At 41.6% G+C, this 14,875-nt stretch overlaps 1 protein-coding gene across 2 annotated transcripts in view; it reads left to right on the top strand.

The window, feature by feature from the left end:
* LOC146972388 (RNA-binding motif, single-stranded-interacting protein 3-like) overlaps window positions 1-14,875 on the top strand; it is a 108,298-nt gene that overhangs the window by 28,981 nt on the left and 64,442 nt on the right. For both annotated transcript variants that reach the window (XM_085802554.1, XM_085802555.1), the window contains exons 2-3: window positions 2,719-2,912; window positions 11,099-11,157. In XM_085802554.1, coding sequence (XP_085658680.1) covers window positions 2,719-2,912; window positions 11,099-11,157 — 253 coding nt within the window. The remainder of the gene's footprint in view (window positions 1-2,718; window positions 2,913-11,098; window positions 11,158-14,875) is intronic.

Below are 14,875 nucleotides of genomic sequence, written 5' to 3'. Positions count from 1 at the left end.
TCGGCAAAAATGTTAAGGCTTAAAAGCAGAGAGGTTTTCATTATCATGATCACAGACACTCCATGCGACCACACAGTGCACGTCTCGGTACAAACCACACGCTGCTGAGCACTGTGCTGCCCTTGTTGAGTACCTGGAGGTCTTATTCCTTTCTCTGTATGTCTGGTGGATAAAAGGCTGTTTGTAATTTAAAAAATGTGAATGAACATTTTCTTGCAGTGTTTACAGCTGTTTCTTTTATACATTGCATTATATACACACGGTTGCCCATAAAGTTGAAATAATTTAGTTTTCAGCCACATTCCTCTTTTTATTCCTATTATAAAAGTTAATGGTGGTTTAATTTTCGCAGTGACACGTTTGAAAGAGATTGATCAATAGTTTTGAGAAGATATACACTATCAAGAATAAATCACATGTCACAGTCATTTCATGAGAAGACGTAAAAATAATATTTTATTCCAACTGTATGAGCAATGGGTACTAGTGCAGAAATCTGGTATTTCTTACACACACTGGACACACCAGTCCTCATGAACTGATACATGAGCATTTTCCTGGTTAGATTTTAGGGTTGCAACTAATTATTATTTGTGGTTTTGATTGATCACTTGCTGTATAAAGTAGCACCTGGGGTGTTGGTACCAAAAACATTCAGATAACAGTGCACTGATATAAAACAGGAAGAAAAACAGCAACGCACGGCGACAGTTTTGCTTTTCAATTACATCCCTGTCAAATAATTAGCTTTGTATTTCTTACATTTGCATCATAAGTAGCTTGAAGACTCCGAGACAATTTCTCTGCATGAACACTGTGTTGGGAACTGGTGTAAGAAGACAGTTGCACGATAGAGTAGTCTTTGTCACAACCATTAAAATAAAGTATTACCCAGTGTCACCTTTTTTTTTTTTTACTCTGTACTTTTTGTATGCGTACAGGCTCATTCTGGGCTGTTAGTGTAAAGCACTGGCCCGTGAATGACACTGCTCCACGAGCACCATCTCCTCTTGCTGCTGCATGTATGCTGTACATTTGCTGAATCCTGTTAGTGCTGTCTTCTCTGAGCTGTGTGTGTGTGCGTGTGTGTGTGTCAGGAACTGTGTGCCAGTTGAGGGAAGTACAGGTAATGGATTAATATCAGAGCTGGCTCAGGCTCCGCACTGCTGTGTGGTGACAACCTGTCATTATCACAAACACCAGCTCACACACACGCACACATGCAAGTGCACAGGCGCTCTCTGGTATACGTGTATGCACATGCACACACACACACACACACACACACACACACACACACACACACACTGCCAACACACTGCCAAATACAGTATACATCCAAGCACATACACTCTTCCTTTCTTACCCGTCTTTCACCCTTCTCTTCCATCCTCTCTCTTTGCCTCTCTCTCTCTCAGACTCACACACACAGACACACACACACACACACAGAGTGGAACAGGCCTGTGATCATCTTGAACTTGTTCCATCCAGTTTTCAACAGTAGGGCCGACGCTGAGACCAGACTTCTTTGTCAAGCCTCTGTGGCTGTTTTGCTCTAGATATCAAGGCAGCAGACAGTTTTTTTTTTAACACTGTCGTCATATGAGCCATCAGGCTTTTTTTTTTTTTTTTACTTGTTCCAAACCTAAACTAATAGTTTGCCCAAAGGCAGCCAGGGAGTGGAGTGCACTCTGAACCCACCTGAACTCTCATCAATCCTCAGACTAGTCCTCCTGCCTTCCAGAAATGGTCGTCTTATTAAGTCATTTAGTCAGTACCGAGCTGTGTAATTGGACAGAGGGGGCTAATTGGAAACGTTTCAGTAAGTTAGGTGATAAAATGCCCAGGCTTGGATTAAACACTGAATGGCCTGGTTTGTGCACCTACATAAAGGGAAGCTTAACAGTACAGTAAACCCATCCAATGCAGTCTTTGCATCTATTCAATTTCCTTAAAAAAAAAAAAAAAAGACGTCAACTTGAAGAAGAAAGATCATGTGTCCCGAGAAAATGTCTTTGGATTCAAGAGGTTTTTCTGTTTGATCCAAAAGCTAAATGATCCCACTGTAAGATACAGTTTTCTAAATGACCCGTCACGACAGTTTCTTCTATTTTTACTGTGTTGATTCATCTGTCTGTGCTGTGATAACACACACACACACACACACACACACACACACACACCAGAGAGAGGACTTGGAGCATTTTTCATCTGCACTTTGTAAACCTCCTTTTCCCTCGCTCCTGAACCACAACATGAAAGCATTGTAACTTACAGCAGGTCACTCCAGTCATAATGATGATAGTGACTGAATAGGAATGTTTATTGCGGTATCATCAAAGTTAACTAAAGCTGTAGAAGTTACTGCAAAGATGCCGCACAGCCTATAATTGTTAATGATACAAGTTCATAGTAAAACTTGGTGCCATAATCATAATAGGCACTAGTAATTACACAGATCCTGCTTCCTTAATTTGATGTGCTTCCTGTTGCATCAAGAAATTGCGGTGGGGCTTGATACAGGAAGAGATTATTCAAAAGGATGTGAGATCGGTAGAAAGAAGAGGTTTTGTTTAATGGGTAAGACTGAGGGGCAGAAACTGAAAATAACTTTAGCGTCATTAAATTTCCTCGGAAAATAAAGTATTTTTCATCACGTTGTGACCTAAACTAACCTTTCCCTCTCTTTTTTTCTTTCTTTCTCCGTCTCCACAGCAGTCCTATGCTCCACCCCCACCACCCATGGCTCCGCCCAGCCCCGGCACCACCGGAGGAGGAGGAGGAGGAGGTGGAGGTGGAGGAGGAGGTCACGGAGGAGGGCTAGCGGAGCAGCTTAGTAAGACCAACCTGTACATCAGAGGCCTGCCGCCAGCCACCACCGACCAGGACCTTATCAAACTCTGCCAGCCGTGAGTTCTGTTCTGTTCTGTTCTGTTCTGTTCTGCTCTATTCTATTCTATTCTATTCTATTCTATTCTATTCTATTCTATTCCACTCCACTCTGTTGATATGCACATGAATTAAACAGCACCCTTCAGTGCAGCTGAGTGCATTCCCGCTTGGTTCAGTTCAGCTTGTGGTAATTAGTTTTGCGTGAGTCCAACAGCAGCTTCTAATGAGTATCAACAGTTTGCTCTTGACCTCTGTGTCCCTCCTCTGTGCTTCCTCAGACGTAAAAACACAACCCAGCTGGGGCTAACCCATCCGCTCCCTTCTGCACTGGGTCATACACACACACACACACACACACACACACACACACACACACATACACACATACACACGTACTATGATATAAACATACGCCTTTCTGTTTAAAAGCCTGCAGTCTCCAGCATTTTTGGCAACTTTTTGAGCCGTGCTCTTTTAAGACACCAAAAGACAATCATCTAGATTCACTTTAGAAGTGAAAATTAGGCTTTATAGAAATGTAATTCCACTGCATTTAAAGCTATTAAGTGATACTGCTATAAACTGAAATGTGATGATGATCTTGGCAGTCCAGTATTTCACACTGTCTATGCAAAGATCGTTTGCCAAAATGTAATGTACAGTATCTTCACCAACTCCAATACAAATCTTACAGTTTGGATGTAGCTTTTACTAAACAGCTTTATATTCCATAAACATGAATTTAGCTTTTACAGAATGTTAGTTGTTTTATCCAAACTGCAGGGTCAGCTATGAGACTGATTATTTTTAACCTTATGAAACAGTGAAGTCCAAGCAGTGATTCATTTATTTTTTGCTTTATTTCTATATTTACATTTTAATGCATTTTGACAATACTAAGCAGGATATATCCTAAAAACATTACTTTTTTCTAAATGATGCGACAAATTATGTAAACTTTGTCATGACACGTAGTGTTGCATTGCAAAAGTAAATTACATTTGTTTCATATTTGAGTCCAGATTCATCTTCCTGTATATATCAGATGTTTATGAAAAAATACGGGTTAACACCACTTGACATTGGGTTGCATCAGGTCATTGACCCATTTACATATGTAAAAAAGGAATATCAATAGAGCTAGAAAGTATGATAGTTGCTTTTTTTTTTCGAATAAATTATGTTGTTATTCATCCGATTGAGTCCAAACATGATATATCTGTGGTACAAACACACCATTTTCTACAGTATACAGAGGAGTGTGTGAGCAGGCCAGTGCTAATATACCATGCTGATATGACAGTATAGGTCAACTTACCTCCACAGAAATGTATTTGTTCTTCTGGATAATATACCGGTGAATGATGTTGTGTCCCTGATCGCTGCTGGCTTGCTGTAGCTTCACCTGCAGCAGCAGAAGAATTTGATCTGTGATAACCAGCGACTGGACTCACAAGAATCGGGTCCTTTGTTTCCTTTTCTCTATATCTCTGTTCTGAAAGTCGATCCTGTGCATTTCATTCTCAATTGTTCCCATTTGCACAAACAGAGTCAGCATAGAATCTAATGCAAATGATGAAACGTCTCTCCCACAGGGGGACTTGTTTGCCTACAGCTAACACCTGATATCAAGTATAATTAGAAAATTATATATCCAGCTAAATATTCAGCAGGCAAGGGCTTTAAATGATCTCATCAACATTTCTAATTGATGTAATTGATTTTGGAATACACTGAAAAAGCAGTTAAATTTTAAAACGTGGAGACGAAGACACACGCACACGCACACACACACGCAACACCACACCTTGCCCTTCTGTGTGTCAGCTGCAGTTCAAGCCTGTTGTATTTCAGCTTGGCCCTGGAGGCGTTCTGGAGAAACAGGGTGAAAAATGGGGGCCAATAAAAGTTTCATTAGAGGCCCAGTGAGTGTGCCAAGTGACCAGTAACATTTAGGAAAGGTCAATGGGGGTGAGGGGGAGGTAAAGGAGGGAGGGGGGGGGGGAACTCGAGTGGTCTGTTGGGCAGCAGTGTTACCCTTGGATTTCCAACTCTCTCCGGCTTTTGGAAATAGACTGAGTGGCAGTTTCCTGTCACTCTCTGACATGACACGCACACACAGAAACACATACACACAGAGACACACATACACATACACAAACAGGCATTTCATTCATGCACACAGTTACAATGAATAACGGAAGCACAGCCCCCTGACACTGACACACAGAAACACACACTCCTTCAACTCAATGTCATCCTCATCCTTATTGTTACCAAGCGTAACTTATTTTCTGTGCCAACCCGCCCACGAGCACCATCCTCTCCCTTCCCATTCTGTCATCCTCCTCATTTCCTCCTTGCATCCTTCTCTCTCAGTCCCCCTCGCTCTGTCCCTCACCCCTCCCTGCATCCCCCCCCCCCCCTCCCTGCCCCACACCCTGTCTCTGTGCCAGTTCTCAGAGTGTCAGTGAAAAGTGCTGTTGTCAGCTGACATTTCCAATCACTCCCCGGGTTGCCCAAACTATGGACACACTTTTAACGTCTGGGGACAGAGCAGAACGTGAGCGGAATCTAAAGCGTGGCACAAGGGCAATTTCTGTCTCTCTCGCTTGCTTTCACTCACACTTGTTGTCTTGCTGCCTCTCTCTCATGCTTCACCACTCGTATCTATTTATCTATCTATCTATCTATCTATCTATCGGTCTATTGATCTATTCGTTTGTCTTCTAGTATCTGCTTCATGATAGAGGCCGAGTTCTATGAGGACAGACAAACTTAAACCACTCGAAGCCACTCAAAAGAGAAATCACTGAAGAAGAATATATAAAACACTGACTGAGTTTATGATCTCTTGTTAATCATCAGCAGCTGAGTTGGAAAAACTGTGTTTTGGTAGCAGGGGACCGTAATGAAACCTGAACCCTTGACACATCCTTTTGTCCGGAAGTATATTACCTAATGATTCAAAGACGGATTCCATCTTTAATCATCAGTATTTCAGTGACATGAAGCCAGCCTTTGAATTCACAGCACATTGCCTTTTCATTCTGAAAACACTCCAAGACTTTTTTTTTTTTTTTTACAGTGCCTGAAGATGTTAAACTACATATGGGGAATGAATTCGGAGACTTCTGAAGCACTGCGCTCGCTCAGTCCTCCCTCTGTGTTGGTCTGTTTGAGTCTAACTGGGAGAGAGAGGGAGGGGGGAAATGAGGGAAATGCAAGAGACAAGACAGCTGTATCGGATCCCCAATTAGGAGATACCACACACAGAGACCAACCTGCGTGTGCGCTCGTAAGCGCTCAGCCACACACACACACACACACAGCCTCAGACACAACATCCAGAAGCATCAAATACACAGAATGGGCACACATATACATAATGTGCATATACACTCACTCACAGACATCCTGGAGAGATGTAGAAATGATGGGTGTGTGTTCGTAAGTGTGTTTGTGTGTGTGTGTGTGGGTTGAGTAGACATCAAACGGTGAGCATCCATAGGCTGACAGTGTTGCGCAAGGGAGTGAAAACAGATCTGATGCTGTGAGGGCCCTGTGAGGACTGTCGTTAACACTACACACACACACACACACACACACACACACACAGACAGAGCACAGGGTGAGCACTGATTTTGTCAAGCTTGCCAAAACTGGATGCACAGAGTTCCGTGCTGACATTCATCCTTAAGTCTCGACAGTGTGGAAAATACTGTCAGTTTTAGTGGCCTTACTGTTCTTTGTGTTTCACACTTCTTGGTGGGAAAAAAAAATCAAAATTCCACTTTTGGCAGGGATTCTACGGAGTTTCCCTGTGTTGAAAAAGACATGTACCTTGTCCTAAAAGGATTGTCATAGTGAAAATCTGTCTGTCAGCCCTATCCCTCACTCATCCGCTGCTGTGGAAAGGCATTCTCCTCTGGCTTATTGTACTGTGTTTGGGGGCTTTGTAGCATTTCTGTGAAGCCAAGGAAAATAGAGAATTTTAGGTTAGCTGGCAAGTCCTGCTGAGTTGTTTGTGACTCATGATTCAAAGACAAAATGCAGGGAGGGTAGTTCATCTACATTTTGTCAACTGTATCATATAAACACTTCAATCTGCGAAAAGACTGCAGCTTTGTGTCGTAAGCTGAATACCTGAAGGTTTTAGTCCGATGGTCGGACATGATTTAGAAATTTCTCACAACTGTTTCATGTTATCCTGAGTGTCGCCGTGGCGTGATTGTTGGTTTCAGGAGATCAGCAGTATTTCTGAAACCGCTGATCTCCATAGATTTTCACACAGAGCAGTGTCTAGAGTTTTTTTTTACTCAGAATAATGTGAAAAATAAATAACGTTCGCTAAGCAGCAGTTCTGCGGATACGAAAGTCTTGAAGAGAAGCAGCTCAACTGGCTCCAGCTAAGTGAAAGGCAACAGTAACTCAGATAACCACTCTCTCCTGTGGTGAGCAGAAAAACATCTCGGAATAAACAACACGTTGAAACTTTCAGCCGATTGGACGACAACAGTACAAGTTGGGTTTTCACTCTTCGTCAGCCAAGAATATAAATCTAATGCTTCACCAAAAGAAACCATAGCCTGCCTTAGAAGTGTTGCTGACCATGTGCATCCCTTCACTTAACCATCTACTTCCGTCATCTCAAACCGTTTTCATGAACATGATGATGAGTTTAGTGAACTTCAGTGGGCTCCACAGTCAACAGATCTGAATCCAGATGAATGCCTTTTGGATGTGTTAGAAGAGCAGACTCACAGTATGAATGTGCAGCTGACAAATCTGCAGTGATGATGTGACACGGACCACAATCCCAGAAATGATGAATGTTTCTAACACCAATCCAAGCCTGAGAGGACTGAGGCTGTTTAGCGGACACATGGCGGCCCTGCCCGTTATTATCTTGTTCCTAATAATAAAGTGCTCGGTGAGTGTGTATTGTTCGTCAAGTGGCTTTGAAGTAAGTTTGATTCCAGAACTCCAGCTCTTACTTTGATTTAGATCACTTTGTCAAACTAGCTGGAAAATGTATCCACTGTTGCTTCACACTACTTCGCTCCTACTACTCACTCTTAAGTTATGATCATCATCCAATGGAAACATACTCAGACTCCTTTCAGAACTGTTTCTCTCACTCTTTCTGTTGCACAATTCAAAGTAATGGAATAAGGAAGTGCTAACCCTGGCCATCTGGCTTCTTTTAGTCCTTTAGTGTTGTGTTTTAAGTATTTGAATAGTTTTTATGAGTATCTTGTGTCACTGCCTTTGGGTCAAGTGCAGGTCGATTTGATGTTATTTCAACAAGTTCCAGGCTCCTGCTGGAATCAACCAAAGGCTTCCAGTCGGGGGTTGAACACAGAACAGGACATTCTGCACTTTTCTCTCTCCTCTTATTCCACACTATCCTCTGCCTCCTTGCCTCATCTCTGATCTGTTATCAATACGTTCCTCTATTTCTTCACCACAATAGCACATTGTTGTAGCTGCCTGGATCAAATGGAATTTTACCACTGAGTCAAGTCCAGAGCGAGACACCATTTTGGATGATGCAGTGTTGTTGTAATTTGACATTTCCCTAAGGCTGTGGCGTCACTGCCCTCTCCTCTCCTCTCCTCTCCTCTCCTCTCCTCTCCTCTCCTCTCCTCTCCTCTCCTCTCCTCTCCTCTCCTCTCCTCTCTTCTCCTCCCCTCTCCTCACACATATCAATCCGACAATATCACACACGCAGACACCACCACACATTAAACATACACTTTATTTGTTTTACACTTCGTGAAAAACGGAAAACTGTGAACATATTTTTTAAGATTCATAATGTGCTGAGCCAGGTACGTCTCTCTTTGTCCTCTCCCTCCCTCTTTCTTTTCACACACACAAACACACACACAAACACACACACACACACACACACACACACACACACACACACACACACACACACACACACACACACACACACACACACACTTCTCTGCCGGCAACAACAACCTGCCAAAACACCAATGGTGCATGAGATCTTTGTCATGCATTTATACTCACTAAGCAAACACACACACACATGCACACAAACACACACACGCATGGAATTGCACCCACACAAGTATTTGTTTGCTCAAATCTGTCCCGGCTCATACACTCACACATGCACTGTAGGTGTTTACACTCACAGACTGACACCCAAGTTTGAATCACATGGAGGCAGAAGTCAACAAAGAGCCCAGTACTGCCAGATGGTGTGTGTAATGTGTGTGATTACCTCTTTGGTGTTTTTTGATCTGTGATGCTGCCTAGCGTGTGTGTATGCATGTGTGTTTATTTGTGTGTATATGTGTGGGCGATTAGTCCTGCCTTGTTTTGTTTTTTTTCCGAGTGTTTTCCACGTCTGCAACCGTTGGATCCCTCCCTGAACCGCAGGCCAAAGACCTTGTTTACCAGCAGCCATGACTTTGTAGGAAAAAAAGGAAAAGAAACACCAGACTTGATTTCAGCCTGTCACAATCAGTGGATTAGCAAATATCCTAAAATATTTTAAATTGTAGGAATAGCATTGTTCGGGGGGGAAAAAAGCAGTGATTTTCTCTCTACCAATTGCGAGATCATACGTTGCTAAGCTGTCATGTTATGTGTGATAGCAGCCTTTTAAAGCGTTTTTTTCTGTCTTTATTTCCAAAGTCTCCTCTCCCAATAGAGTTTGATGTGAGGCTGTCAGGCGAGCTAGTCTCTGTTCTCTTCTCCACACTGACAGAAGCAGTTGGCTGACAGAGACTCTCCTGATGGTGACAACTAAATGATCTCTTCTTTATTAAACACCTCTTACTATCTCTCCATCGCTCCCTGACTACCTCGCTTCCTCTTCGCCTTCAGTGTCTTTTTTATCTTTTGACTGACTGCTCTCCCTCTCCTTGTCTATTTCTCATTCCTCAGAGTCTCTCGCTCCCTCCCCTTGCTTTTTTTCACCTTCTCTGCTTGTAACCTCCTGTGTTGTCTCTTCGCCTGGTTTCTCCTTTGTTTATTGCCTCCCTCCCCATTGTCTCACTTTTTTTTTAACTCTAAAAAAGGGAAGAGGACACATGCTTCCATATCTTACCTGGAGGCCACTAGCCCATCAGCTAGCCCGTCTGCTAGCCAGTCAGCCAGCTTGTCAGGCTGTCAGGCTGTCAGTCTGTTTGATAGTCACTCAGCCAGCCAGTCAGTCATTGTGCAGCAGTGTTAAAACATTAATTAAAAAGTCTCATCCACGGAGCCAGGCAGTGATCCAGGCTGATCTCAGCGATTCAAGCTTTCTGGCTCAGTCTCCTGCCCCCCACCCCTCCCTCCTCTCCTCCCCTCCCCTCCTCTTCTCCTCATACCTTCCCCGCCTCTGTTTCTTCTTCCTCTCTTTCCAGGAGGAATGAAAGCCTGGGCAGATAAGAAACATTATTAACTTCTTTCTGAGAACAGAGAGCTACAGAATAGAAGTGGGATGGAGAGGAAAATAAGGAAAGAAGACAAAGAGAAAGGCAGAGGTGTCAAACACAAGAAAGAGAGCAGAGGCAGTGAAATGGACAGGAGACATTAAAAGTTGGCAGAGAGAACAGATAGAAAGAGGTATGGTGGGTTGTCTGTTTCTCTTATAGGCCCTTCTAGCAGGATTGGGTGCCATACACATGTCTGGTTATCATCATCGTTTATGAGACAGCACTGTCTGTGTTCTGGAGCCTGCGGTCAGGATTTGAAATGGATAAGGACAGAATGGATAGATAGAAGAGCAGATGGAAAACTAAGTGTGATAAGGTGGACACCCCGAGAAACTGTGCAAGCAGCAGTTTTTGTCTGTCACTTTTATTTCACGTGGCCTTCTTATATTCAAACTTGAATTTGTTACAACAGCATTACAATTTTGACATTATACTTCTCTAATTTAGAGATCAATCTGACAGTAACAATGGAAACAAGACAAGTAGGCTACTGGGATGCTAAATGCTAATATCAGTATGCTAACATTCTCACAATGACAGTGCTAAGTATAGCGGGTGGGTTGATAAACTGAAATGGTGAATTTACTGAATGACCAACATTACCGTCTTGCTAACACCATCAATTTCATTTGCATTGGAATCAAAGAACAACCCATAATACTCCAAATGTTTGAAAAAAATAGATAAAATCACAAGTGATTCAACAGTTAATCACCGTGTTTCGTTGTTGTTTTCTACAGGTATGGGAAGATCGTGTCAACAAAGGCCATCCTGGACAAGAACACCAATCAATGCAAAGGTGAGTGAGCATCTGCTGACTTAATCCAGTGTGTGGTGTAGCCTTACAGAATAATCCTTTACTTAACAAGCTCAGATTCTGATATGATATTTGAGTCTGGAAAACATCAATTGAGAATTGATTGAACTTGGCAGCTTTAAGGCAGACCAATCACTGCACTATGGGGAATGATTCTGCTTTTAGAAATCCTTTCCTCTTCCCCTATTTTGAATCAATCAATGCCCAAAGGTTTTTAAAATATCTGTCAAGAGACGTAAAAATGAAAACAGTCTAATTTTTACAGTAACTGTGCTGCTGAACACACGCCACTTGCTTGAATAACAGTCATGTGTATTTACACTGTATATAGCAGCAACAGTGTTGACTTCCCTAATGACAATGTCATCCTTTAATCCATTTAAATCATGCACTGCTCGAGTAGTATCTTTTTTTCTTTCTTTCTTTTTTTTTTTTTTTTTTTTTTACTTCTCCACGATGATGATTTCAGGATTGTACCCTAATGATGCTCAGAGTTAAGCAGCTTTTGAAAAGCAAGATGTTGGCATTGTTGTCATTAGCCAAATCAAAACGGAGAACACCATACAACAGCCACAATGTGTTTCAAATAGTCTCTGTGGTGAGTGAGGCTCACTCAAGTGTCTTGTGATGAGAGTCTGCTTGATTGTTGGAGAGGTCTGAACAAAGCACTAATCAATATGATTGTAGTCGTCTGCTTGGGAAGAGGCGCTCAAGAACATGTGTTCGGCATGATTGCCTCTCATCTGCTAGGCTTGCTCTCAAAAGGTACACTGGCAAGGTTTAGGGAACGGCACAAATGTCCTGTAATCAGCATATCATCTTCAATGGTGTGAGCAGAGGGAAAGCCAGTCTGATTGATACCCATGGCAGAGATGTAAATGTAGCTCCTAAGACTTAATCTGCTCTGATTACTTTGAATAAAATATTTGGAGTAAATGATTGCAGCCCTACCTGCTTTGACATTATAACAGAGAAACCAAACTTCAGTGAATCTCCCCAGGACTCTGCTGTTCTTGTACTAGTTATTATCTTGGAAATTTTATAATTGGCCAGTTATGTAAATCTTATAAACTTCATCATTCCTCTACCTGCTTTGGTATCATATAATCAAATATGGCTTTGAGCTCTGAAACCATATTGAAATCTCTGTCTTGACATCATCACAGTGTGGCTAAAGGGAAAGTAGAAAATTCTGTAAACCCACTGATAATTATCAATTATTCCCCCATTTTCTTAACTCATTAAATTTTATCACTTGTGTTAGTTGAGTTTTAATAAGCTGTTTCAGCACAGTGTCACGTTCATGTCTTCTATGTTTCCCAATTATGACTTCAGACTTCTTTTTAAGTGTGATTAAGAAATGGAAAATATTATCTCTTTTGTTTTGTATTTAAAGAATAAGGCCTGCTGTGTTCTGCATTTTTGTGATCAACAATCCCATGGAAAGAGTTAACTGCTTCTTACAAGCTAAAACTTACAAGCTTTATCTGCTGATCCAAATCCTGATATAGCCTATTTCTTTGTGCCATTGACCTGCCATGTCCAAGACATCATTGAGCCACACACAGCCCCTTGCACTGACATATCATTTACTATGAGTTTCAAATACACTGGCCTATATACTATCACTAAAACGCCAAAATTGTAGTAATCTTTTGTTGAAAATAGTCCCCTGTATTGTCCTCATTGCCCTGTTTTATATCACGAGCAGTGAATTCACTGATAGCAACAGTGGCCAGTGGTTTGGTTACCTGAAACTTTTTTTGAAATTAAACAATACATTTGTGATCTGTTTTTAAGTATTTACAATCTATCCTCACTGGGGAAGATTTAGCTTGGAGCGAAGATAGTTCCTGTCTGTCGTTGGTAAAGAAAAATATGAAATAACACCCGCTATAATCCCAGTATACAGTATACTTCCTATATTTGAGTAACTCCGGGAGCCCATATGGTGTAAATTTCATCATCTGTTCCGTGTCTACAGTGGTCTGTATATAATCAGCTTTAAATTTATGTCTTCGCAGACAATATGCACTGAAAAGTAAACAAGTACATTCTTGCTGACAGCCAAACAGGACTGCGTGTCTCTCCGGTTTCTTTCCAAAAATCAGTTAGGGAATGAAATTCTATGCCAAGACTAATAATGCAATGAAAGAAAACATGGCTCAAGGACTGTGATTTAGGCATGCAGGTCAGCGGACACACTGCAGTATCTGCTGCTCCAGACTCAAGCAGCAAGCTGGTAATCACATGCAGTCACATTTTGTGAGATAACGTTGGGTGAACTAAGAATGAATACAGAACAATAGTTTGAATTGAGCTGCACATAAAACACATGTTCATAAAAGCAAAGAGTAAAGTAAAGATTAGCTAAAGATATACAAGGACAAAAGGTAAAAGAGTCAGAGCGGTAGCTGCACCTCAGGGTGGTGCGCCCTTAGGAGAAAAGAGAAGAATGCCTTTAAAAGTATGTGTTGCAGCAATAAGGTAAAAGTGTGCAAGGAATAGGGCTCACTATTTTCCACAAAAGCTCTGAATTTATGGGTAGTAAAATAATCAATAAATGCAAAATAAATCTCTGAGAAATTACTTAGAATGGCCATTTGCAGCTCAGACGCACCATAGTTTAGCTGATTATTGTCTTTTAATTGTTTTTTTTTATTATTTGTATTTGCTGAAATTTGTCACTTTTCTCTCCTTTACCAGGGTAATTGAGGTGCAGAAGGGAGACAAATTTTAGTTGCACCAGTTCATAAAATCCAGGTGGAAAGCATTTAATACAACCTGCTCCTTTAAAAAAAGAAAAGGAAATTAAAAGAGTATTTTATTGTGAAAGCAATAAGCCTTCAGTAGGTGTGTGCTTGACAACATGATATGTGCAGGATGGCAAGTGAATAGTGGGGGCATTCTGGGAACCACATCTGGTACTAAATTCTAGACAAAGCCTTTCTGAATACTAAACAGCAGAGTGAGTGTTTCAAAATGCAAATCCATACATCCAGCTATAGATTTACACTCATTGTTTAATGCACAATATACCCAGAATGCAGCAGCTGCAGCCATAGAGGTGATTTGTACTGGCTGTGGCCCCCATCAACAGTTTCACTGCGTGTAATGTAGGCTTCATACATCTCTTAGCCAGTTGTTAACTCACAATGAAAGAGTTTCATTATCGGTCAGCCATTAGAATGCCTTACAACTGGATAAGTGTTGGTTTGATTGCAGAGGCATTCAGTTGGGACAAGATAAGTGCTTAGCGTGACTAAGAGAGTACAAATTGGCACAGAGAGTTCTCTTGGAAAGGGAGGGATGGATGGGAGGAGGCCTGGGGAGGCAAAGGGAGGGGGGTAAAAATAACCTGGGGCTGACAGAAAAGGAAGGGGACCCTTTGAAACTGATGATTTAGCAGACAGCCTCTTGTTTTCAGGCAGATTTTTGCAGAGAGGAAAGAGAGAGAGGTAGAGAGCGTGAGAGATCTAGACAAAGAGACAGGTAAATAAAGTCATGTTCCTTTGCAGACTGCAGGCTTTCTACGCTTCTTTGTCCCTGAAAAGTTGATATATTTACTCTGGAAAATTAAGTAAAGATGTGAATGTTTCACAAATGCATTAAAACACTATCCTGAGAATTAGACGTTTTGCTTTATCCTCTGAAATAACAGACAGATTTCCTCTGTAAAGTCCACACTTTGTAGCTGGTA

This window comes from Trachurus japonicus, chromosome 16, assembly GCF_045865225.1.
Source record: "Trachurus japonicus isolate A0001 chromosome 16, Traja_1.0".
Taxonomy (NCBI): Eukaryota; Metazoa; Chordata; class Actinopteri; order Carangiformes; family Carangidae; genus Trachurus; species Trachurus japonicus.
The sequence above is the reverse complement of the archived record's forward strand: the minus strand, read 5'-3'. Positions and strand labels throughout refer to the sequence as shown.